Genomic DNA, 27,376 nt, shown 5'->3' with positions numbered 1-27,376 from the left:
CACCATGGCCAGATGGTGACATATGACTGAAGTTAAAAATCCACAATTAAAGGACAGCTTAATGGTGAGCATGTAACCTTTTTTGATAATTGTAAAAAAAACTTCTTCAATTATATCCTTCAGGGGAGGAAATCTGCCATCCTTACCTGTTCTGGTCTACAGGTGACTCCAGACCCTGAGCAATGAGGCTGATTCTTAACAATCCACTTGAATGGTCAAGCGAGCCTTTCAGTTTAATGGGAATTAGGGATGGACAACAAATGCTGACCCTGTGGGCAATGCTCACATCTCATGAATAATAAAAAAAGCCCAGGTATAGATCAGTTGGGCCAAATGGCCTGATCCTGTGCTGGAAGATTACATTGGAACAATATTTTGATGCTAATCCAGATCTGAGCATTGCCCAGCTGCTCTTCAGAATGCTGCCTAAGGATCCTCTACAGCCAAATGAGACGGCAGACAGGAAGGAGGGCTTTACGTCTCATCTGAAAGATGGCCCCTCTAACAGTGCAGCACTCCACCCAGGTTGCACTGCAGTCTCAGCCTCGATCTTTACTCTCAGGTCTCGAGCCAGACTTCATTGGCGATTTCAACAAAACTTAGAAAACTCTTATAGGGATGGACAGCGAAGATGTAAAGAGAACATTTCCTTTGGTTCTGGGGAATAGAATGAGGGCACACAGTCTCAGAATAAAAGACAAACCTTTTAGGATCATGATGAGGAATAACTTCTTCACTCAAAGGGTGGAGTTTTCTACCTCAGTTCAGTCATTAAACAGACTGAAGACAGAGTCTGATTGGTTTCTTCTTACTCACAACATCAATGGATATGGAGATCGTGCAGGAATTTGGCATTGAGGAAGATGATCAGTCATGATCTGGAATGGAGGAGTAGTCATGAGGGGCTGAATGGCCTACTCCTGTTCCTATGTTCATTTGGGATGATTTGTGCAGGTCCAGAGGGAAAGTGTCTTTATTTTGCAAATTGCTTCGTAATAGTGAATGCGGCTATAAAATAGAGGGAACTCGCTCCCCATTAACTAATCAGGTGTAGGTATTGTCACAGGGTGATCCGGGGAGCTACAAGTTAGTGAAAAGCTGAAAACTGGGGAATACTTAAAAGGTAAGTAAGTTAGCATAACGAGATTCTTTTGTCTTCAGGCAAAGAGTAATAGGGGTCTGGGAAAAGTTGTTTTGAAGTTTAATGCAGCAGATAGGACCCGTTGAAGGAGATACAGTAAAAACAGACCCTAATGTCAATTGGATTAATGTGTGAAGAGAGAAGGAATTTTTGAGAAGGTGGGGCAGCGAGGCTGGGATCGAACACGAAAGCATGGGTCGGTTCTGCTTAAGGGCTTTTCTGCTCCACTTAAAAATGCTTCTGCTCCAACATGTTTGAGGCTACCTACTGCAAGTCAAGAAGAGAACAGGGGCTGAATAAGAATTTCTTCGGGAATAAGCTGAAACTTGCACTAGGCAGCTGAAATTGGCAGTGACATTGAAGTATCTTAACTGTGACTGCAGGGTCATAAATGGGAAACTCCGACTATCTAAGCCGAACTTCCTGAATTCTCCAAAATATCCAAAAATAGTTGGAAACCTAGAAACTGTAGCAGTTTAACTAATTTATTCTAAAAAGATAATCTATTTAGCCTGACATCGAAAACATTGTTATTTGCAAATTCTGAAGTGTCTTAATTTGCCGTACAGCATTAATGAAATAATAATTTTCATACAACCTGTTAAATTACAATCCAGCCCTTCAGTATTCACTCAAGTCTGTTACATGCAATCATTCTAGCATCCAGAATTAGTATTTTGAGAAATGCTCTTATTATTTGGTTCACATCTATGTCATGATACATAATAAATTAGTCATTAACAAATTAGTGCTCAAAATAGCCAGACTAACCTTCTTCCACTTGCTGGGAAATGCCCAGTATTGCCTCCAATCAGCTCTTTCTCACAAGAGTGCAGGAAATGTAACACTAAATAATTGTCAAGCCATTCCTGATGCTGTAAAGCAGGAGTTTTTTAAAAAAATTCTCTCATGGGACATGGATGTCGCTGACTGGTCAGCATTTATTGCCTATCCCTGGCTGCCCTTGAGAAGAGCTGGGCTCCAAACTGGTTAGAATAATATTCACAGCTGTGTTAACACTCAGACTTTCCCTAAGATGCAGGAACATAGGCAAGGAAGGGGGCCATTTAACCCCTTCAATCTGTTCTGCCTTTCAATGAGACCATGGCTGCTGTGCGACCCAACTTACTGGACCATCTTTGTTGTGTTTCTATTCCACATCTCTGCCAATCTCAGTTCTAAGATTAACAATTAATTTGGTCTGATGTACCATTTGAGGATGAGAATTCCAAATTTCCATCACATTTTGTGTGAAAGTGTTCCCCTTGTTTCAATCCAAAGAGCTTCCCAGATGGGGAGGTGATGGCTTACTGGAATTATCACTAGACTATTAATCAAAACTCCCAGGTAACAATCTGGGAACATGGGTTCAAATCCTGCCAAGGCAGATTTTGGAATTTGGACTCAATTAAAAATCGGGAATTAACGTGATGATCATGAAACTGCTGTTGATTGGTGAGAATACCTCACTAGTTTCCTAATGCCATCCTCAACTGGTCTGGCCAACATGTGACTCCAGACCCACAGCAATGTGGTTGACTCTCAACTGTCCTCTGGGCAATTAGGGATGGACAATAAATGTTGGCGTAGCCAGTGACACCCACAATCTGTGAAAGAATACAAAATAAATTAGGCTGTCTAAGCCCCCCAAAACAGCAGAAATAGTTTCTGTGTCTTGATAATGTATGTCCCCTTGTGTAATTTGAGCCAGATATCATGAATTTCATCACACATCTTCCAAAGTTGACTTTTGCTTCCAGGTGAAATTAGAGACAATACTAGTTCCAGTTGAAAATATTGTCCCACCTTCTTCACATTGTCTCGTGGACAAGGAACTGCAAAATAACCAGAGGGAGGGAAGCTAACTTGAGGAAGTGAACACGGCTAAAAAGATATCAAAAGGAACAAGGTGGGCTTGGTTTATTTTATACATTCAGGGTCTGAACACCACTAGCTTTCGTCCAGTATTTATCACCTAATCCCAATTGCCTGGAGGATGTGGTGGTGAGCCATTTCCATCAATTGCTGCTGTCTATGTGATGTAGGAACATTCCATGCTTTAAGGCAAGAAGTTCCAGGATTTTCACTCAGTGACACTTAAGGAACGGCGATATATTTCCAAGTCAGAATGATGAGTGGCTCAGAGGGGAGCTTGAAGGGGACAGTGTTCCCATGTATCTGCTGCCCTTGTCCTTCTAGATGAAAGCTGTCATGAGTTTGGAAGTTGCTGCCTAAGGAGCTTTGGTGAATTTCTGCAGTGCATTTTGTACTTGGTACACACTGCTGCTACTGAGCGTCGGTGGTGGAAGGAGTGGGTGTTTGTGGGTGTGGTGCCTGTCAAAGGGGCTGCTTTGTCCTGGATAGTGTGAAGCTTCTTAAGTATTGTTGGGACTGCACCCATCCAGGGCAAATGGGGAGTACTCCATCACACTCCTGACTTGTGTCTTGTCGATGGTGGGCAGACTTTGGGAAGTCAGGCAACTTACAACTCGGAAATGTGAGGTTTGAAGCCAGATATTAGTAGCGACAAATATTTAAATAATTCCATGAATTTTCATCCAGTTGGATGCCTGGACGCACATTTCCAACTTTATCAGGCATTTCTCCTCAAGTGCCAATATTTGAATGAAAGAACTGGACTTCACAACATCTGATTTTCCAAATGCCATACCACCACACTAAACAGTTTGCCCTCCGATAGAGTTCAGCAATTTTCAACAGGGTCGAATGGGTCAAATGTTTAAAATGTTCACAAAAGAACAGTAAAGGAATCAATAAAAGGATTTAGGCAATTTGACACAGGCATATAAACATCTATATATAAATTTGACCAAATTGTTATATATTAAAATAGATCCATAAATTTGTTTTGTGCATAAGCAGTGTTACAGGCATAGCTTCTGATAATTACAATGGGTTTGCAGTATTCGAGCGAAAAAAAATTCTGTGGAGCAAAAAAAAAGTTCAATGTGTGCCTAGTACTACAAGCATTAATTCTTAGCGAGGTCATATGCAGAACATCTGTCATTCTGTCTATAGTCTACAAGCCTCAACCAGGCCTCTGCACGGCTATTGATTTTTCTTGCATTTGCCTTAATTTACTTAACCATCACAAAATCCATCAGTAAGTAAAGGGCAACTGTCCATTAACATGTCATTTACCGGCATTCTCATTTCTTTCTGCTACGTCCTTTTGGTAAATATTTCTTCTAAACTGCTCTGTGTTTATAGTGAAGAAATGAATTAGGGATTCACACACCTGTTTCTGTTCAATAACTGCTTTGCAGAGGTACATGTAATGTGCTTAAGGAGAAAATAAATATCTAGACGTTATTACATCTGTGTGCAAAGGGTGGTAAATTAGATCCTAATTATATTATAAGAGGCATGCAGCTTTTTCAGCTCAGATTTTACATGTGCATTTTACAGATCTCAAAAGCTTTACTGTGACTAATTCATGAGGTAGTGTTTTGAGTGCTTTCATATGTGGTTCTCCTGCAGTCTTATTTACAAATAAACCAGGGCACTTTCTGCAGCCTGTTAGCGTATTACTGCAGTGTTTAAGATGCTTTGAATGAGTGCGCATGGCAGCAATCAGAAAGCTCTGGCTTTCGCTAATTACTCTATCACATAATTTCACAAATTGGCATTCTTCTGGGGAGCTGTGTGCAAAAGAAAGAACAGAGTGGGAAGTCAGGCAGTGCTTCATCCTTACAATTTACTTCTCGATAAATTCAACATGAAAACAGAAAGCAGCAAGGGGTGGTAGTGGGAAAGGGGAGGGCTGGTGCGGTTGCAGGGGGGTCAAAAATGGGAGGGAAGACTTCTGAAAAATTATTTTTGACCAAAGGCAACCATGTGGTAACCCTGTGTTATAAACACTAACTACATGGGGCTGAATGAGCTCAAATTTCGAACATTCACTTTCTGACTACTGCAGTAGTTTTCACACGTTGGGAGTTGTTATTAAGATAAAGAGGTGGTTATTGTCACAAATTTGCACCTGCAAGAGGCACACAGGTCTTTCTTTAGTTACTACATATTATCTCAAAGGAGAAGCCTACCCTGCCAAGGCTTGTGGCATCGTTAATTTCCAGTTACCTGCTTATTTGGCTTCTACTCACACTGAAGGCATTAGAAAAGAAATCTCATGTAACAAGTTTGACCTGGCGTACATGACCACCCTCAAAATGAAATAAACAAAAGGTCTCACCTTCCTTCCAGCAACACCACAATAACTTGTTTCATTTTATTCCAAAAAGACATTGGCACTTTAAGAACTGCTTCATTAACTATTTCTTGGAACTCATCCTTGCCACAATAGCGAATGGTCAAACCAGGTTTCTACACACATAGGTGAAGAGACCTCCAGAAGTACCCTGGAGTCATCCAAGATACAACCATATAGAAAGAGAGAGAGAGAGAAACTGTTCTAAGGCGCAGGAATTCGGAATGGAGGCGCAGAGGTGAAGGGGGACAGATTTAAAGTCATTAGCAAAAAAAGCAAGAAATACAGAAGAAAGCTTCTGCATAGAACTCTTGGTTAGGGTGTTGAGTCTGTGTGAGAATGAGAGTGTGGTGAATCAGGATCAACTAAGGCTTTCAACAAGGAATTAGATAGTTATTTGAGAAGAAACAACGTGCAGGGTTAGAGAGAGAATGGCACTCAAAAGTGATGCCCACTTGGGAGCTGGCACAGACACAATGTGGTGAATTGCATCCTTCTTCACTGTAACAATTTCAAGGAATATTTTAAAATTCATTCAGGGATGAGGAATGCCCATCCCTAATTGCCCAGAGGGCAGTTAAGACTCAACCATATTCCTGTGGGTCTGGAGTCACATGTAGGTCAGACTGGGTAAGAATGGCAGTTTCCATGGGGATGGGGAGATCTTATAGAAACATATAAGATTATGAAGGGAATAGATAACGTGGAGGCAGGGAGGTTGTTTCCGCTAGCAGGTGCAACTAGGACTAGGGGGCATCGCCTCAAAATAAAGGGAAGCAGATGTAGGACTGAGGTCAGGAGGAACTTCTTCACCCAAAGGGTTGTGAATCTGTGGAATTCCCTGCCCAGTGAAGCAGTTGAAGCTACCTCGCTGAATGTTTTTAAGGCAAGGCTAGATAAATTTTTGAACAGTAAAGGAATTAAGGGTTATGGTGAGTGGGCGGGTAAGTGGAGCTGAGTCTCAAAAAGATCAGCCATGATCTTATTAAATGGCGGGGCAGGCTCGAGGGGCCAGATGGCCTACTCCTGCTCCTAGTTCTTATGTTCTTCTGTTCCTTCCCTAAAGAACATCAGGTGGGCTTTTCTAACAATCAACAATGGATTAATTCCAGATTTTTATTAAATTTAAATTCCACCATCAGCTGTGGTGTGATTCAAACCCAGGTCCCCTGGACATTAACAGGATCTCTGGATTAATATTCTACTGACAATATCACTAGGCTATCACCCCACCCCGGGAAGATGCTGCAATAAATAACCCAATATAGGGAAACAAAAATCTCAGTTGATCCTTAAGCAATTAAAGCAATCCTTAGCAAATCTGCGCTCAATTTATTCAATTGGGGTAGTGGTCATTGACTGGCTTGTTAATTCAAAGGGAATGTAATGTAAAAGTAAGGAGGTCTTGGTGAAATTATACAAGGAACTAGTGAGACTACAGTTGGAATATTTAAACAATTCTGGGCCCCTTATATTAGCAAAAAGATACACTGATATTGGAAGCAATCCAGAGAAGGTCCACTAGGCTGACACCAGGTATGGAGGGACTGTCTTATGAGGAGAGGTGAGTAGATTGAACTTGTGCTTATTGGAATGTAGAAGAATGAGAGGCAACCTTATTGAAACATTCAAGATTTTTTGGGGGCTTGACAGGGTAGATGCAAAATGGCTGATTGCCCTGGCGGGAGAATCTAGGACCAGAGCGCATCATCTCAGAGTAAGGTGTTGTATATTTAAGACAGAGATGGGGAGGAATTTCTTCTCTCAGTGGATAGCGAATCTGTGGAATTTTTCCACATTCCAAGGCTGAGATGAATAGTGTTTTTAAGCAGTAAGGGAATCGAAGGTTGCGGGGAAAAGGCAGGAAAGTGGAGTTGAGGATTATCAGATCAGCCGTGATCTCATTGAATGGTGGCACAGTCTCAATGGGCCGAATGGCCTACTCCTGGTCTTATGTCTTATGGTCTAAACTTTGTAGTTGTGACACTGAACTTCTTTTTGGAACTGGACGGGCTTCAGCATGGTCAATACAACAGTTAGTGTATTTGATTTTTCTCTGTCCTGTTCTGTTCTAGCAATATTATCAAAAAAACTCCATAGAACAAAGTGAGTCAGTCATCAGAGGATTGAAACATTGCAGATTAAAAACTCAGTTTCTTTACCGTACCGAAAATAACAAGCCTCAATCTACTTACAACGAGGAACACATCTACAATGTGAGGTTGCAAATACAACCCTCAGTATCAGCAAACCTGTCGATCGTTGCCAGTAATGATTGTAAGGAGGAGAGATTTAAGTAGCACTGACAGTACACATCATAGTCTGTATACATTAACACTGTGACATGCAGCAATGAATGAAAGTACTTCGGAGTTCATGTAAAAACATTCCCTGGAGCTGACAATGGCTCAAACCTTGGTGAACCCATAAAAGATAAGGCAGAAAAATAACAGTTTTGAAAGCAATCAAATGTTGTCACAAAACCTGAACTGCTATATCATCGAGTTCTTTTTTTAAATAATCTTATCTCACTCTCAGTCAAGCATGCAAATTCAACAATTATGAAGTTAGCTGCTAATACAGAGTGCCTTAAAGCTCTGCCAATTCCTCTGTCGTTGCACCCAATTTCTGGAACAATGGTCCACAGTCCTACATTGTTCACTTCTGTGCAGAGTTGAGGTGAAAATGTTTCACCCAGGGGATGGTGGGTGTCTAGAACTCACTGCATCAATGGGCATGAGAACCAGAAAACCTGACTGCATTTAACAGAGAGCACTTGAAGTGACTTGGAACCACATCCATTCCCTCCACCACTGACACTCAGTAACAGCAGTGTGTACCATCTACAAGATGCACTGCAGAAATTCACCAAAGATCCTCACACAGCACCTTCCAAACCCACGACCACTTCCATCCAGAAGGACAAGGGCAGCAGATACATGGGAACACTACCCCCTCCAAGTTCCCCTCCAAGCCACTCATCATCATGACTTGGAAATATATCGCCGTTCCTTCTGTGTCGCTGGGTCAAAAATCCCAGAATTCACTTCCAAGGACATTGTGGGTCTATCTACAGCACACAGTCACTTTTTTTTAATTCACCTGTGGGGACGGGCATTGCTGGCTGGGCCCAGCATTTATTGCCCATCCCTAGCTGCCCCTTGAGAAGGTGGCTGTCAGCTGCCTAGCAATCAGCCATGTCTGGGAAAAGGGGGCTTTCAGGGAGATGCTGGCTTGGGAACGAGGGGAAGGAGTTGAAAATTACACCATGGGGAGAAGGCACTGTGAGTCCCTTGGTGAAGGGGAACTGTGAGTCGGGCTGTGATGGTGATGGGGATAGTGATGGGGAGCGGTGGAATGATATGCTGGGTCAGTCGCACTCATTCATTTTCAACAAAAGAAAACCCTTTTTTTCTAAATTGAGATTTCACTGCAGTCAAAATGCAGCAGTGTGTTAGTAAAGCCAGGGATGTCATTCTCCCAAACAACATAGAGCTGTGGTAAAATAATATTCTGGTCAACACTGTCTTGATAACTGATCTATTTATTCGAAGAGAGTGGTAGGGATGATTTTCTGATTGGGAGGAATTGAATAATTTTATTATACCTGTTTGTCTTTCAAAGTGGCCTATGGTCATTATCAAAATGATGAATGGAAATATAGAAAATAGGTGCAGGAGTGGGCCATTCGGCCCTTCAAGCCTGCACCACCACTCCATATTATCATGGCTGATTATGCAATTTCAGTATCCCACTCCTGCTTTTCCCCCATACCCCTTAATCCTTTTAGCCACAAGGCCCACAGCCAGCTCCCTCTTGAATATATCCAATGAACTGGCCCCAGCAGCTTCCTGTGGGAGAGAATTCCACAGGTTCACAGCTTTCTGAGAGAAGAAACTCTTCCTCATCTCAATCCTGAATGGCTCACCCCTTATTCTTAGACTGCGACCCCTGCATGCCCTGTTTCATTTAGTAAAACTGCTGACTGTTCTTTGGGCTTCACTGTTATAAAGTGATAAGGTTTGGGGAAAACGGTCACAGAAAACGTTGGTCAAAGTGTTTGTGCGTTCACGTCAATCTGTTAGATGTGGTCCTATTGAATGGCAGAGCAGAAAGTAGGCCAATGTCTCACAGTTTTTGTTTACAGGCAGAACTCAAGCACGTTAAGAGTATCACAGTGAGCTGATCTTTATGATTCTAATAGTGGCTTAAGGTATCTTTACATACAAATGACCCTTTATCAATATTTATCTGAAGAAGCATAAAAAAGAATATTGAAAGGATCATTGCTGCTCCCTGGAGGGTGTAGAATGTAGCAGCAGAGCCCAGGGAGGCATTTCCCTCGTCCTGGTGGAAGTGTAGGAAAAAGTGGAACAGCAGATGGTGGAATTTGAATTTATAAGAAAAATCTGGAATTAAGAGTCTGACGATGACCATGAAACCAGTGTTAGTTGTCAGTAAAACTCATCTGATTCACTGATATCCTTTAGGGAAGGAAACTACCATCCTTACCTGTTCTGGCCTACATGTGACTCCAGACCCACAGCAATGTGTAGACTCTGAACTGGCCTCTGGGCAAATAGGGATGGGCAATAAATGCTGGTTAGCCAGCATTGCCCAGATCCCATAAATTAATAAGAAAAGCAATGATAATGCACTGGGCCTCTGTCTCTATTGAAAGTATATAAAAAAAATTTTCCAACACATTTCAGTTCTACAGAAGAGTCATACTGGACTCAAAATGTTAACTCTGTTTCTCTCTCCACAGAAGCTGCCAGACCTGCTGAGTTTTTCCAGCATTTCCTGTGTTTGTTGTTGATAAACCCACACTGCGATTTAGCACTAACAAGATATTTGTACATTTCATCAGAAAACACCTTGATTCCAACTTGATACAGCACTATTACAAAATGACATTACTGACATGAATGAATGCCCAACAGCTCAGTGTTCAAGATTCTCTCAGCCCCGGTGTCTGGATCATTAAAATATTCAAAAATATCTGGATGCACATGTGCAGCACAGCGATAGTAAAAGTTTACTAACTGGATTAATACTTTGTCATTTTGCTTCATCAGTTAATCCGTACATGAATTTTTATAGCAGCTTACATGGGGCCACAATGCTATCTCCTCTGCATTTCAGAACTTGGGAATGAATGCAAGCAGGACATGCACAACAAACTCTTATTCCGTTCTGACAAGGCACTAAGATCTACAGACTTAAGTAAGGTCTGAGTGCACCTCGTTATTTTCCTTCGTAGTTGTGGGAATAAACAGTGGTAAGCTTGGCATGTCAGGGCTGGAAGGTAACGATCTAACAAAACTGCTTTCGAGTTCTGGCGAGACAGTGATGTGAAGATGCTGTGACCAAGTTTCTGCTTTTGAAAATCATGTCGTTGTTATTTTGTTCCGTCCGAGCTATTCTTTCATAATTGACTACCATCCCTGAAACAGTCCAGCGTTATCAAACAGGTTGCATTCTCTAATTTAGCATTGACTGCTGCAGGTTCTTAAAACCCCTTTTTAAGATTGACCGTCAGCAGGTACCTCGTGGAGTTCCGAAGCAAAGAGGGCATGAGTGGAGGAGAAACACTGGTAAATATTGCTGGTGAAAGTAATTAGCGCTGCCAGAAAATACTTCTGTTTTTAATAAAGAGCTGTGAGCTAGACAAAGTGGTTAACTATAAATTTGTACAAGTGGACAGTTCAATTCTCACTTGCCTATCTGCCCAGCTGCTGCCCTAGAAACGAGCTGCCAAACAGGGAAAAGAAAAGCTCTTGATTTTTCAGAAATACCTTTATAATTGTTTCTCGACTGGCCCTCCTCCCTGTCATTTTGGCAATTTATATTTATACAGAACTTTTCACTTAAAAAGAAGCATCCTAAGGCAAATGCATGGGAGCATCAAAGAGCAAAATCTGAAACCCTGTCATTTAAAGGGGTATCAGGGCAAATAACCAGAAGCATGGTCAATGTAGGTTTTAAAGAACATTATCAGAAAGCAAAGGTAAAGAGGCAGAAATACCAGAGCTTAGGGACGGATGAAGGTACAATGACCAGCAGCGGACTAAACGAAATCTGAAATCGTAGAATCCTCATAGTTTGTAAGCAGGCCATTCAGCCCATTGAGTCCACACCACCCCTCCGAACAGCATCACACCCAGACCCACACCCCCATCCTACCCCTGTAACCCTGCATTTCCCACGGCTAATCCACTAAACCTGCACATCCCTGGACACTATGGGCAATTTAACACGGCCAATTCACCTAACCTGCACATCTTTGGACTGTGGGAGGAAACCGGAGCACCCGGAGGAAACCCATGCAGACACGGGGAGAATGTGCAAACTCCACACAATTACCTGACAGTGGTATTGAACCCATGTCCATGATGCTGTGAGGCAGCAGTGCTATCCACAGTGCCCACCATGCCTGCCCCCAGGAGTGCTCCCAGGCTGAAGAAAGTTACTGAGATGGAGGTGTGGCATGGTCATGGAGGGGTTTGTTAGGAAGGATGAGAGTTTTGTAATTGAAGTCAGCTAATAAAGATGATTAAGCACAGGGCTGATGGGCGAATGAGACTTACAAATAAAGAAATGAGCAAAAGAGCTTAAGAAGACCTTAAATTGGCCAAGTTCAACTTTAAATGTTCCCTGCAACATCTTTGGAAGAACGCCAAGAAATGGAGATGACTCTACCAGGAGAGTAGGCTCTGCTGATTGGAGTTCACTGATGATGTAGATCCTCAGTCAAGGTAGCAGTAATGAGGGAGAACAATTGGCCTTGCTGAATGCAGATTGGGAAGTGGAAAGTCAGCCTGGATCTTGACTTCTAATTGCTTTCACAGGATTACAAGATAATTACAGATAAGGAAGGCCATTCAAGCATTCAGAATGACCCACCAAAACCACCCTTACATCCTCTTTCAAGATCCAGTTACTTCTAAAATGATTTCAATGTCTACACCTTCTCTATTCCATTTGGAAACTATACTTGACTACTGTTTGTAGTGATCCTGATAGGAATGTGATTTGACTTTTAATAATTTACTTCTGTGACCCTTTGTCTCAGTCCTTTTCAAAATAAGCCGGACAAAAAAAATGAATTTTTAATATGGTGGATAGAATTCCAATCAGGCTGCTTTGTCCTGGATGGTGTCAATCTTCTTGAGTGTTATTGGAGCTACACCCATCCAGGCAGGTGGGGAGTATTCCATCACACTCCCGGCTTGTGCCTTATAGATGGTGGACAGGATTTGGGAGTTAGGAGCTGAGTTACTCACCATAGGATTCCTAGCCTCTGACCTGCTCTTGTGATCATGGTTCACACACAGTCCAATTATGTACTTCTATACTCAATGGAGTTTAGAAGGATGAGGGGGGACCTGATTGAAACATACAGAATACCGAGAGGCCTGGATAGGGTGGATGTGGGGATGATGTTTCCACTGTTAGGAGAGACTAGGACCCGAGAGAACAGCCTCAGAAGGAAGGGTGACCCTTCAGAACTGAGCTGAGGAGGAATTTCTTCAGCCAGAGGATGGTGAATCTGTGGAACTCATTGTTGCAGAGGGCTGTGAAGGCCAAGTCATTGTGTGTCCTTCAGACACAGATAGATAGGTTCTTGATTAGTAAGGGGATCCAGGGTAAGGGAGAAGAACATGGAATGAGCTACCAGAGGAAGTGATAGATGCAGGTACAGTCACATTGAAAAGATATTTGGACAGGTACATGAATAGGAAGGGTTTACAGGGAAATGGGCCAAACGCAAGCAAATGGAACTAGTTTAGTTTGGGAAACTTGTTTGGCAAGGATGAGTTGAACGGAAGAGCCTGTTTCCATGCTATATGACTCTATGACTCTGTGAGAAGGCAAGATAATGAGGCGGAGAAACACATTAGCCATGATTAAATGGTGGAGCACATTTGTTGGGCCGAATGGCCTAATTCTGCTCCTACATCTTATGGTCTAATGATCTTGCCAATTGCGACATACACCAATGACCCTCACCTCAACCCCAGGATTCTGATGGTGAGGAATTCAATGCTAGAAATGGCATTGAATATCCAGGGGAGATAGTCAGACTCTCTCTTGTTGTAGACAGCCACTATGTTGCAAGAATGTCACTTGCCACTTTTCAGCTTGAGTCTGAATGTTGTGTTGGTTCTTAGCAGACAGGGTCATTTCTCAGTTTCTCAGGTAGGTGCCAATATTGAAGCTGTACTGGATCAGTTTGGTGAGTGGCTCAGCTCATTCTGGAGTGCCAGCCTTCAGTAACACATCTAGGATTTTGCCAGGACCCACACAGCCTTTTCTATGTCCAGTGTGCTCTGCCATACGTTTCCTGAGGTCATGTGGACTTAACTGAATTCACTAATGACTGACTTTCGGTGATGCTGTGGACCTCAGGGTGAGGCCATTGCTGGATAAGCCAGTCTGGCTGAAGGTGGTTACAATAACCTTTTCATTTTCAATCGAACGTTAGATTCCATCATCATTATCGATGGGGATGTTAACGGATCCTCATCTTCCTGTTCATAGTCATGCTGCTGAGACACTCTTAGTGATAGACATTTAAGTCCCTCACCCAGAGTACACTCTGTTCCCTTGCCACCCTCAATGCTCCCTGCAAGTGGTATTTCAAAACCAGGGAACATTGATTAACCAGCTCAATGGTGAGCAGGGTTGGGGGTATGGGAGCAGCAGTAGGTGGGAATCAGCAGGAAGTTTCCTTGCCTAGTTCTGACCTAACACAATGATATTTCATTGGATCCTGAATCATTGCTGACCACTTCCAGGGCAACTCCCTCCCAAATGTATGCTACGTTTATTACGGTGGGTCTTGAACTCAAATTTCTGGATTATTAGCCAAGGTCTTTGGACTATTGACGCAGTTAAATAATCAATAATTTACTGTACCCCTGTAAATACAAAGAAAAACATTTACTTCAGGTCAGGCCTGAAACTGACCCTTGTCATATATGATAGTAAGAACTGCTGATGCTGGAGTCAGAGATAACACAGTGTGGAGCTGGAGGAACACAGCAGGCCAGGCAGCATCAGAGGAGCAGGAAAGCTGACGTTTCAAGTCGGGACCCTTCTTCAGAGTCCCGACCTGAAACGTCAGCTTTCCTGCTCCTCTGATGCTGCCTGGCCTGCTGTGTTCCTCCAGCTCCACACTGTGTTATCTCTTGTCATCTATGGATATTTTGAGGGACAGAGTTCCAACTTTCCACTACCCTTGTGTAATGAGGATGTGGCGAGGATGCTTCCTCCTATGGGAGAATCGAGAAGTCAGGGCAATGTTTAAAAATCCCATTTAAAACAGAGATCAAGCAATTTCTGTTCTCGCTCAGAGTGTTGACAGTCTTTGGAAGTCCTTCTCAAAAAGTTGGCAGACGCAGAGTCCTTGAATATTTTTAAGGCAGAGGTAGATAAGATTCTAGTTAAGCAAGGGGTTGAAAGATTAGGCAGGAATGTGGATTTGTGGTTATACTCAGATCAGCTGTGATCATGCTGAATGACGCAGAAGTCTCAAGGGGCTAAATGGCCTTTTCTCATTTGTGTGCAAGTTCTTCCTGATTTCACTCAATCAGTGCCCACTCCACCCTCCTTTCCCCATCTGAGGGAATAGTGTTGCTGCATCTACAGTAGATGTTTTCCAAACAATGATCCAGAGATGTTAAGGCAGACCTCTGGAGCAGGTGGGACTTGAACCCAGGTCTCCTAGCTCAGAGGTCACACACTACCACTCCACCACAACAGCCTTGCATTTATCATTTATTTTTAAAGTCTATCCTTGCTCTACCCTGGATATTTCCCTAATCAACCTATTCAGAGATGTTATGACACACTTTTGGAACAGGAAGGACTTGAACCTGGGTTGCTGCCTCAGAGGTATGGACACTACCATTGCACCACAAGAGTCCCTGCATCTGCCCTATTTTATCCATTCATCATTTTAAACACCTCACTTTAATTACTCTTCAATCTTCTAATTCCATAGGAATATAACCCAGACATATGTATGTTTTCCTTCATGATTTAACCCTTCTGAAGTGCTGAAGTATATGTCAGTTATTTTGAATAAAACTTTGTTGCTAACATACGTCTGTATTCTTGTGCCCATTTAAACACTGTGGTGTCCAGGAAATTAATGATTTCCCTGTGTGCTGTGGCTTTACGTTTAATGGGTGGTTGATAATTACTGACGATATTGGTGAATTCTTGCAATTCTGCTTTTGCGCAAATTCAAATTCCACATACACCAACACAGATACAGAAGGGAATGTTACTACATGACTGCATCACTGAGTAAATCTAAATTGGCCGTGATGTCCAGGGATTGGCAGGCTAGGTTAATAAGCCATGGAAAATGCAGGGTTACAGGGATAGGGTTGGGGGTGGGGGGGATGCCGGAGTGGAATGAATTTCAGAGGATCAGCATGGATTCGATGGGCCAAATGGCCTGCTTCTATGATCACTGAAAATGAAAACATAGCCCCTGCAAACCAAAATGTAGACCCCAAGAATCAAAAAGGAACCCTCAAGTGGAGCCCCCAGAAAACAAAAAACAGAAGTTTTTTTGTCCTGACAGATCACAATATCCTGCCTGAAGTCTGCAGGCCAGAGCTAAACAAACATTACATCGAGATTATATCCATCTGCTCCATCATTTCCTTCCCCTTTGTATTGCAACCCCACTTGGGATGAAGGCCACAGTTCATTAAATTGGCCTTTTTGATTACTTTGAACACTTCTCGGCCAGCATTGAGTGATTTTTATACATGGATATGTAGAACTCCTTAATGGCCCAAGGCTTCCAATGCTCTCACCATCAGGAAAATATTGTGATCTTTCTTTCTTCCTGGACCCAAAGTCAATGATGTCACACTCAACCACATTGAGCTCCATGTGTTGGCCGCTCATGGACACATGACGCACTCTTCCTTCCCCACAGTCAGCGAGACATACCCAAAAGCCAAGGCCCGATACAGATTTCTGGGAGCACTGTCAGTACTTATTCTCTTGTGTGATGACAGCATTGCTGGCTGGGCCAGCAACTGTCGCCAATCCCTGATTGTCTTTTAACTGAGCAACCTGACTGACCATTTCAGAGGCCGGTTAAGAGTCAACCACATTGCTGTGGGTCTGGAGTCACATGGAGACCAGACCAGGTGAGGATGGCAGATTTCTCTCCCTAAAGGACATGAGTGAACTAGATAGATTTCTATGACTACCAATTCATGGTCACCATTACCAAGACTAGTTTCACACTCCAGAATTTATAAATTGGATTTAAATTCCACCAACTGCCATGGTGGGAGTGGTAACCCACATTCACAGCGCATTAGCCTGGGATCTCTGGGTGGCTAGTTCATGTGATTTACCTACTAAGCTACCATCTGCCACCAAACAGAATCCTGGCTATCTATCTCTGACATTCTAAATCATCACCAACCTTGGAACCATACTTCTGTAGAGGATAAATGGAGAACAGCAAGAAATAGCCATGGTTAAAACTAAATAACAACCAGTTTTCACTCTTAGCATCTCCTTAGCAAGGACAATCATCTATACTTTTTCATTCTCTTTATATAATATTTTAGCTTGTTACAGTTTTCACTTCAAAGCTACTCAACTTGTCATGAATTAGGGAATCCTGTTTTTATTTTGGACACGCTCCTTCTAAACTTTTTCTGACCCATTGAGATTTTACAAATTTCAATAACTAAAGGCACAGTCAGAGATTAAAGACCAGAAAGCCAATCCAGAACATAATAGTTTGATGTTTTCCCAAACTTCACCTGTGAAAAGGAGTCCATCTCAATTCCTTGCTTCACCAGATCTTGGATTCTTCACTTAGCCATGTAAAACGTACAGGTAAGGTTACATGGGATACAGGACACAGAAACAGGCCATTCGGCCCAACCAAATGGTTCCTCCTTACGTTCCTCCTTGAGAGTCCTCTCATTTTTTCCTCATCTAAATCCCTTCTCCCTTGGTTTTGTCTTAAATCAATATTATTTACATTATCCCTGTTCCCAAATTCCATATTCACACCATTCTCTGCAATGGTGAAGTTCCTCCTCAATTCCCTCTTGGGTTACTTGGTGCCTATCTTACACTGATGCCTTCTCGTTATACTCTTCCACTCAAGAGGAGACAATATCTCTGTAACCACTCCATCAGTACCTTTCCTCATTTTAAAGTCACCTCTCAGCCTTCAGTAATCAAGAGCAAAGAGACCCAGGCTGTTGATTCTTTCCCAACACGAAGCCACAGATTTCCGGTATTATCTTCATAAATCTTCCTGCACCATTGCTTTGCCTTGCTCCAAAAGCTTGTGTTTTCAAATAAACCTGTTGGACTAAAGTTCTGAGGAAGGGTCACCGGACCCGAAACGTTAACTATGTTTTTTCCTTCACAGATGCTGCCAGACCTGCTGAGCTTTTCCAGCAACTTTGTTTATGTTGCTGTTGGGCTATAGCCTAGTGCTGTGTGATTTCTGACCTTGTTCACCCCAGTCCAACACCGGCACATCATCCTATCTCCACATCATCCTATCTCTAATAAGATGTCCAGAAATGAACATAAAAAGTGCGCTCTAACCAAGGTTCACCAACTTTGGTGTTCAATTCCCTCTCTCTGGAAGTAAAACCCAAAGCTAGCTTTGCTAGACAGAGTCACCATAGTTCCAGAGAGAGATGACTGGTGGTGAGTTTAACCTGAGACTCTGCACATCCCAGGTGAGGGGGACAGTCCTTCTTAGTAACCTCAACCGGGGCAGGAATTGAACGCACTCTGTTGGTGTCACTTGACATCACAAACCAGCCATCTAGCCACCTGAGCTACCTGAACCCCTGCATTGCTTTCACCTGACCTACTGCACAAGTTCCAGCGACTGCTGCAATGGTGACATCAGCCAGTCAGGGGAAAACAGCCAATCACTTTCTGATGAGTTAAGGAGATATTCGGATAGCTTCCAAAATGGGTGTGCAATCCTTCCCACCCAGTTTTTATTCAAAGTGCTCCAACCAGACAGCCTGTCCAGCAGAACACAATAAAGAGCTGCCCTCTGTCATCCAACCGTATCTCAAGCTGTATCAACGTATGGTTCACTTACTGTTAGGTGTTGGAACAACCATGCTCGCATGATGTTTGTGGCTACCTTTGGGAAGATCCCTCGCTTTTTCTGACGTTTTTTATCCTTGTCAGGATCGTCATCATCTCCCGTGCTTGGTGAAGCTACACTGTTGTCCAAGCCGTCACCTGTGAGTACATTAAAGATGCAGTTTTAAAGCAACCTTTTGTACAGTCCTCTGAAAGTCTACAGTGCAGAATTGCAGGAGAGCTACTGAACAAGGAACATTTCAGGCACAGACTTAAACCGTCTGCCTGGGCACATAACACACACTTTGGTTGGCATGAATGGCTTTAACATCCATGCCAGGATTGAGAGTTTGAGACCATTATTGCTCTCACCTGAATCTTCACGCTGCAGCTTATGACAATCCTGCACACAGTACACAGACAGTACAGCCACATGGGTTACTATAATTAACAATGAGATACTTGTACATAGCCACTATTATTTCTTTAGATTGCACAAAATCAGGAGATTTCTGTTTTTCCTACATTCTCCAGGCACACAGGGTACATTCATGTTCGGGTGCTGCTGTGATCTGTCAGCATAAATGATTAGGAAATTCAAAATAAGTTAGCTTTCACTTTCCAACACTGAGACACAAAAGCAGTCTGGTTTGCAAAGTGACATACAATGGCAACTGATTTGTACCTGGAACTCCTAAAAATCTACTCCTCCATTTGGTGCTACACTCCATGGGAACAAGCATTACTTCCCCAACCCCATGTCACTTCATCAGTTACCTCAATACTCTGAGCCAAAGACAAAATTGTCACAGGGACACCCATTTCTGACACACTACTCCTCACTGCTCCTTGCTTGGGTAATTAACCTACTCCTTGCTCTTCTTCATTGTTTACATTGTAAGGGGAGGCCAGAACATGCCAGCTGTGCTCAGGTCTTATTGAAGCACAAAAAAACCCAGAACTTGCCTGGAAACAGCTGGAATGGCCCAGTTATTCGCTTCACCTCGGACTTGTACAATCCTCTGAAAGTCTGCAGTGCAGCATCGCTAGACAGCTACTGAACAAGGAACATTTCAGGAACAGGCTCAAACCATCTGCCTGTCCTTACACTGGGCACATAACGCACAGTTTGGTTGGCATGAATGGCTTTAATGTCCATGCCAGGATGAAGAGTTTGAGACCATTATTGCTCTCACCTGAATCTTCGCAACGCAGCTTATGACAATGCTGCACACAGTACACAGACAGTACAGCCACATGGGCTACTATAATTAACATTGAGGTATTTGTACATAGCCAAGCGGTAAAAGATCCCACCTGTAGTGTTGGGAACAGGTACAAGTTATTAACACGTAGACTACTCCAGAAGCACTCGCCACAAAGTCCCACATTCTCTTTTTTAATTTCCACTGTGAAAATTATGGCAGGGGTGGAGTGCTGATTTTCAGTCCCCACACCAATTTACGCACCTAAACTTTAGCTTCAGCGCAGAATAAAACAAACATTGTTGACACTCTTTTACTTTCTCCAACCTCTATGGTGTTAATGAGCTGCTTAACTCTGTGAAGCCGGCTTCTCCGTTCTCAGACGAGGGTGTCAGGAAGTCTAAGCAGTCCTATTCGATTTGGGGTTTGGGCAGTTGCAGATTTGTCCTCCGTGGATACAAATTCACAGCATGAAACTGACCATCCCCTCAGTAGGAACTGCAAGTCAGAATAAGGCCAGACAGCATGGGGAATGAAGATTCTGCACCAGTGCAGTAGGGGGTGCCATTCTGAGGCAAAAGGTTAGTCTGAGTGCAGAGGCATAGACAATGAATCTATATTATTTCTGACCTGACAGTGTATGAGGCAGACACTAGATGCAAAGTCTTTCATTTCCCCTGTTTTATTCCTGACGGGCATTAAAACTAGTGGCAAATACAAAATGCAAACAATTTGTTAAGTTAATGTGGGCCTGAAAGTGCTTAAAAATAACAGCCAGAAATAGACTGTCATTTACTGGAGTTAAGGACAAAACAAAAATACATTCGCTGCTTCATTAATAACGCATCATGAATACAGCACGTACTGTTTTACTGTCATTTGAGTCTGAGGTGAATGCTGGGAGTTGGGAGGCAAAGGCAATTTATTTCACCCTCATTATAATTTATTAAAGGAACAGGAATAGAAAAAAAAATCAACAGCTGCTCAAATAGGAACATAAATACTGCAAACACTAGATTATTCATCACAATTAAGAATAGAAGTCATGGGTACAGATTATTGATCCAGAATCTGTCACAGCATCCAATCTAATGGCATACCCTTCCCCCACCCTAATATTTCTGCACCAACCCTCCCCTTCACATATAACTTTCCATCTGTGCCAAAAAAGCCTTCAAATTCATTTACTAGTAATGCCCCACTGCCTCACTAGAGAAGAATTCATTGATAATTTATGGAAATATCTACTATAATCCAGAGATGACTTTTTCCATCTTTGTGCATCAATAGAATAATCGAGGCTTTAAAACAGTCTTTGCTTCCCATTACCTCAGGCAAAAGAATTCCTGAAAGCATGCCTTCAGGGCACCTGAATTATACACACCATTAGGAGAAGGAAAGGCTTTCTGCATTCCATATAAAACACTCACCAGTACCTTTCCTGTTTCACTTATGTCATGAAAGCTCCCACACACTAGAAACAGAAATTTTAAGTAAAGACTTATGTCGAAACAATGGCAGAAGCTTTTGTTTTTGAAGTGAGGACAATACGCCCCTCAGTCAATGTGAAAAGATGGACTTACCCCAAACAACTAGTCTTGGTTACATCATTAGCACCAGTTCCATCCGCCACCGCCCCCAACAAAAAAAAACACTGCTGCAGCTTTCATGCACATTTTGCTCTTCCCACTGTTTTCAGGCAAACAGAGGAGGTTTGCTTTCATCTGGGAGGGGAATTGCGCTGCCAGCTTGTAATCAAAGACAAGATCCTCATTACGAGCAAATGCTTTCAAATCCTCGGGTTCAGAGATGGCAAAGAGAAACAGAGAGATAAGTCAGCTGCGCTGGAGGTGAGTCGAAGGTGTGGGTGAGACCCTCACCTGCATAGATACCAAAGGAAGTTATTGAGTCCACAGGCAGTTTTCTTCCCTTATATTTTTATTGTTCCCTTTAAACACTTTTAAAAAATCTATTCTTTTCTAACTTTTCTCATACAACTGACCTCTGAGAGCTGAAGCCTTGGAGAAAACTCAAGAGCATCAATTTTATTGGCATTCCCATTTTTGCTGTAATTTGATAGCATCTCTGTGAGGTCTGGGGCTAATTTCTTTTTGTCTCTTTCTCCCTCTCTCTGTCTTTCCAGACTCCAACCAGCTCACTCAAAGAGTGCCATATGGTTGCAGCTACAGGCCACATTTGCAAAATATCAGTGCTGACTTCATTCCTAGCTCTGACTTCCCCCTGCTTCCAAAGCATAGGTAAATTATGAAGGGAGAGCTGAAAAGGTGGAAATAATCACAGAAATGATGCTAGTCCATAAACAAGCTTACAGCCTCATTAGTACAGCAGCAGGCTCCTCTGGCTGATTTATGCTCAGTTTTTTTTTGCTGATGCCACGAGGAAATGCCACAGGGCAACTTTCTGTCAACTGCTAACAGCTTCTGACAGATTCCTAGCAACTAGTGTGTGCTGCGTTGTGGGTTTCACCAGTGACAGGAACTCAAAATGTCATCTCATCTGCCCATGTTTCACGGACTCTGTGTGGCAATTAAGCAGGCGACCAATGAGGGAGGTGGCTAGAGGCATTTTTCAATTGCCCCTGGCTATTTTGGGAAAGGGGGGGTGGTGGGGGAAGGTGTTGGGGAGAAGTTGGGGGGGGCACACGGGTTTGCAGATTGGGGGAAGGGGGGGTCACACAGACCTTGCTATCACTGCTTACACAAGTACAGCACACTTGGCCAGCCAGCATCTGAGCATTGCTGCTGTCAAAGTCCTGATGAGTTTGATCCATTCAAATGGTCTGTAACTCCCCTTCCCATTTCCGTGGGCACAGCATGACATTATCAGATGAATTTCGGCTAATCTCTTTCGATATTGGGGCCTTTGGAATGCCACTTTAATTGCCCATATCTGACCCCATTTATTTGGCGAGTCAAGGTGCGAACCGCCCTTGCACTCTTGACAATTTAGGCAAAATATGATTTAAAGCCAGCGGAGCTGACACATCGCTGTTTTACAGCTGTGAGCAGCAGCGAAAACAAAAAAAAAGCACAACAACCAGGCTTTATTTAAGAATGCCATTGGATCAGTCACAAACATTGCTGAGCCACCGTCCCGCAATTCAATTTTCTAGTAATGAAGAGCATGAACTGTAAGTCAAAACTGTCAAGCCTTTCATCACACTTGCTTGCCCTTTGAAAAAATTTTTTTTGGAATTGTTTTTACAAAATTTTATAGGCCATGGTCTGGTGAAAGAGGCCAGTCAGTAGAGAAAGGAATTTGTATTACAATTCAACCATGGGCAATTTCTTATAAGGTCCCTGCCTATCCCCTTGGAGGGCAGCAGGTCACCTGTGCAGCTCTTAGTCTGTTGGATTGCTCAGATTTCAAACACCCACTCAGCTCAAACATTGCACAGTTGTCCATTTAAGCATGCCGAGGCAGTTAGGCCTCTCTATCTTGTTCCTTTCAAGAAAAGATAAAGCAGCATTTATCGTATTCAGACCATTCAATGGGTCAGAATGGTTATGTCTGCAGGGGTTCCCCTTCACACAGGTCAAAGCACTCTTCCCTCCTCCTCTGTAAAATCTAGCCACGCTATAAAAATATTTTAGTTGTCTGTTCTTTCATGGCTGCAAATGTGTTACACCACTGTATTTTTAATAATGTGTGTGCGTTTTCTGCACAATATTTTAGCCTCTCTTGACTTTTTTATCTGGAGGTTTTAAGATTAGCTTCAAAGAAATTAATCCAAACTTACATCCTAATTTATTATTGATTCTTTTGGCAATTTTAGTAACATTTTTCTTCCCTAAACTGCCAAGAAATGAAATGTGAATAAAATATGGTTCTTTTCAAGCTGTCCTTTCATATTTTTGCGAGTCACCAGATAAATGGCGACTTTATCCCTAACAAACTCTTGAACTAAGTTAGAACTATCGAGTGCTATAGGCACTGATCTTTCTCATGCTGTTGTCTTTGACTATTGAAATAACCCAGTTTGCTATGAATGAGTCTCGCTGATAAATTGTAGCAAACGATGTCTCATTTGGCTTCCTGGATAAATGCTGTTTAAAAACAGCAGTCTCATTTGTCCTGTCACACAGCACTAGCATTATCTCAAAGCACCACAGCCACTGGGGTATGAATATATTAGACTCAAGGATCTGGTCATAAGCCTGAGCAGGACAAACAGCCAAATGGCTAGGCAATGCTTTTTTTTTGCCACAACACTACAGTGTGTGAACGGTGGGATTCTGTCCTCTCCCCATTTTGGCTGACACTGCACCTCAACAGCAGATTGTCTGGCAAACAGACCAAAAGATGTGGCGACCTTTCACCTCTGGGTGACCCCTTCAGGGCTATCTGCCTATCACTGTAATATTGCAGTCAAGAGAGGAAAAGAAGAGTTTAGCATGGTTTAGCAAACACTGCCATTCAAAAGATTTAATCATTTTATCCTCCAGCAAAAGGGTTTTTTAAAAACGGATTTGTTCACGGGATGAGGGCGTCGCTGGCTAGACCAGCATTTATTACCCATCCCTAAGAAGGCAGTTAACAGTCAACCACATTGCTGTGGGACATGTAGGCTAGACTAGGTAAGGACGACAGATTTCCCTCCCTAAAGGACAGTAGTGAACCAGATGGGTTTGTACGAAAGTTGATGATGATCAGCTGAGTTTTTTATTCTGTATTATATCAACTAAATTTAAATTTCACCAGCTGCCACGGTGAGATTAATTAACTGGACTTTGGGTTTTTAAATAGATTTTTACCGCTGTGAAGGAAAAGGGCAATTCTAAATAGCTTTACAAGAAAGTTTCATGATATACACTGTTGTTAGTGGAGATGACTAACCATCAGCCAATCACAAAGCGCGGCATTAACAGTGTCCCAAAGTTGTTTGAACATCTGTGTAATGTTTTGATGATACAATAACGTTGCTTATACTATTTCCTGGCATCGTTCTGTATTTTGGTTGTGGGCTGATTCAATGAAAACTAAGGTGAAAGGGCATCCAACATGTATATATTTTTTATCCACAGAATGTGGGTGTTATTGGCTGAGCCACCACTTAATGCCCATCCCTAGCTTCCCCTTGAGAAGGTGGTGACAAGTTGCTATCTTGCACCCAATTCCCTTTTTAAAACCATTCAGCAGTTGAAACAAATAAATGGCTTGCGAGGCCATTTGAGAGAGTGCTACCACCTTCTCAGGGGCAACAAGGGACAGGTAATAAATGCTGGCCCAGTCAGCGATGGCCATAACCCATGAATAAATAAAAAAAATCCCAGATGTCAATGGTCTGGAGTCATATGTAGGTCAGACCAGTTTTCTACCCTAAAGGAAATTAGTGAGCCAAATGTTTTTTTTTTACAACACTCAACAATTGTTTCATGATGATCAATAGACTTTCAACTCCAGATTTTTATTGAATTCAGAGTCCACCAGCTGTCATGGTGGGATTACAAACCGGGGTGCCGAGAACATCGTACTGGATCGCTGGATTGCTAGTCCAGTGACAAGACCACTGGTACCATTGTATCACCTAATGAGATGGGGGAAATAATGGAACTTGGGAATGGACTCAAGGCAACTGTCTATTTCACAGCAAATAAAGTCTGGTTAAACAGCTCATCATGGCAAACAATTCACAGAATCTAGGTACAAAGAGAGGCCACAAGTTACAGCACACAGAATTCATGCCCAAAACTGCAACAACTCCTGATAAATGCAAGGCAAAGTGAGGACAGAGCAGACTAAATGGGTTGGACTTTAAATCACTCAGGGCTAGGCTCAGTGGGCTGAATGGCCTCCTTCTGTGCTGGACTATTCTACGATTTTTTTTCCAGCGAAATGCACTAAGAGGAGGAGAGGTAGTTATAAATTATGCAGGATGATGTGATTGGCAGGGAAATCAGTTTACTCCATCATCAGCAATCTGCCGAGGAACAGCAATGTCACTATGAGCAGGCCTGACTCTCCTCACTCTGTTTAGACCCTCGACCCCCTCTGATTTCCTTCTAGCGAGCTCAGGCCATGTTAACAGCGTAACATAGAACTGAGACACTTGATAATTGGGACTGAGTGAACACACTTCCGTGCACAGACTCCCATGTAACATGCATGCATCGTGAAGCAAAGTCTGGACTCTGGTTATAGCAATGGGTACTTATAATACATTCATACATAACAGCAGCAAAATCACTATAGACATTTCCTGTATATGGGCCCACTTTGTTCATTTGCACACATGCTCTTTTTTTATGATCAGTTTATTACAAAGGGCTTATATCACAGTTTATACTGCACCCAAGATTCTAAGTAGGCATTGTACCGCTGATGTACTGAAGACACTTACTGGAAATCAATGCTTAAGCTGCTTCAGATTTTAAGAGCTGTATCATGTTCATTGTGCCTCACGTTTTCAGCCTTCTCTGTAGCGAGTTATTGAAAAGATCAGCAACTTTAGCACAAAAGTTCATACCTTAAACTGCTAAACAATGCCAGAAAACAGCAATAACTTTTTTTGGTTAATTGCATTTTCTAAAACAAACGTGTCTGTGTCCTCTGCAAAAGACATATGTGACTTTCTTTTTTATCCTATGTTAATATCTTTTTAATTATTGTCTTATGGAAAGCATCATGCAAGGTCACAATTAAGTATGCCAGTCTATTGGTTTGCAGTTCACAATTTTAATTACCTCCACCAATGGCAGTGTGCCTGAGCTCTAGACTCCTTGAATCTCCCAGTCTCTCTCCCTCTCTCTCCCGTGCCCTTTATAATGCTCCGTAAAAACTACCTCTTTAACCAAGCTTTCAGGCCTCTACCCCATTATCCCTTTCTGCAGCTCAGTGTCAAATTTTACCTCTTAAAGTTCCTATGCAGTATCTTGAGACATTTACCTGTACTGGATTAAAATACGTTGCTCAAGAGGCCACAATCAGGGGACCATGGATTAAAAGTGAGGCTGGAGGGTCTTAGAGAGATGAGGAAGTGTGAGGACATGAGGGGATTTGAGAACAAGCATGAGAACTGTATCCCACTATCGCTTCCTAAACCCCTATTGTTTCGGAACATTAAGCTCTTGGAGAAACATTTAGCTTTAACTTTGTTGGTATGAAACCATAACTTGCCAGTACCAGGTGGTCCTTATACCTTTCCTGACTTGTATTCTCAAAGTCCAACTATTTGCTTCCAAAATTAGGAAGGATTTGTTTTTTTTTAAACTGTATGTGCTCCTGCATGTTAACCGTTTACAAAAAGGATTCCATTATGGAAAAAAAATTTCAAGTCACAGAAATGTTTACACCAAATTTTTTGGTTGGTGTCACAGCTTTTTTCTGTTGAAAAATCAAAGGTTTTTTTTGTTTAGGGTGGGAGGGGTGGTTTCAGGAACTCCCTCTGTTGTTTTGACAGGATTGCCTGTGACTGAATGACTCACTGCAAGTCTGGACTTCACATCTCGCCAGTTCTATATATTCGGAGTTTAGTATTCTTCTCCAGGGATCAGATCCACACTGTGAACATTATTTCAGCTCCAAACCCAAGCGCAGGTAACTCTGATTTCAGATTGTTAACTGTTTGAATTCTGCAGCAATGGGGCTTGGCCCGCAAATGAGGCCTGAAAGTCAATGGGGAGGTGACAACCCCACTGTTTGTGAAACCTACAACAACAACCCGCA

At 42.5% G+C, this 27,376-nt stretch overlaps 1 protein-coding gene across 1 annotated transcript in view; it reads right to left on the bottom strand.

Moving 5' to 3' along the window:
- meis1a (Meis homeobox 1 a) overlaps positions 1-27,376 on the bottom strand; it is a 208,844-nt gene that overhangs the window by 114,139 nt on the left and 67,329 nt on the right. The window contains exons 8-9 of the mRNA XM_048600888.1: positions 18,499-18,644; positions 1,913-2,016 (exon numbers count right to left, since the gene is read on the bottom strand). Coding sequence (XP_048456845.1) covers positions 1,913-2,016; positions 18,499-18,644 — 250 coding nt within the window. The remainder of the gene's footprint in view (positions 1-1,912; positions 2,017-18,498; positions 18,645-27,376) is intronic.

This window comes from Rhincodon typus, chromosome 9 (genome assembly GCF_021869965.1).
Source record: "Rhincodon typus isolate 14 chromosome 9, sRhiTyp1.1, whole genome shotgun sequence".
Classification (NCBI taxonomy): Eukaryota; Metazoa; Chordata; class Chondrichthyes; order Orectolobiformes; family Rhincodontidae; genus Rhincodon; species Rhincodon typus.
Note: the sequence above shows the minus strand (reverse complement) of the source record. Positions and strands in the feature narration are given on the sequence as shown.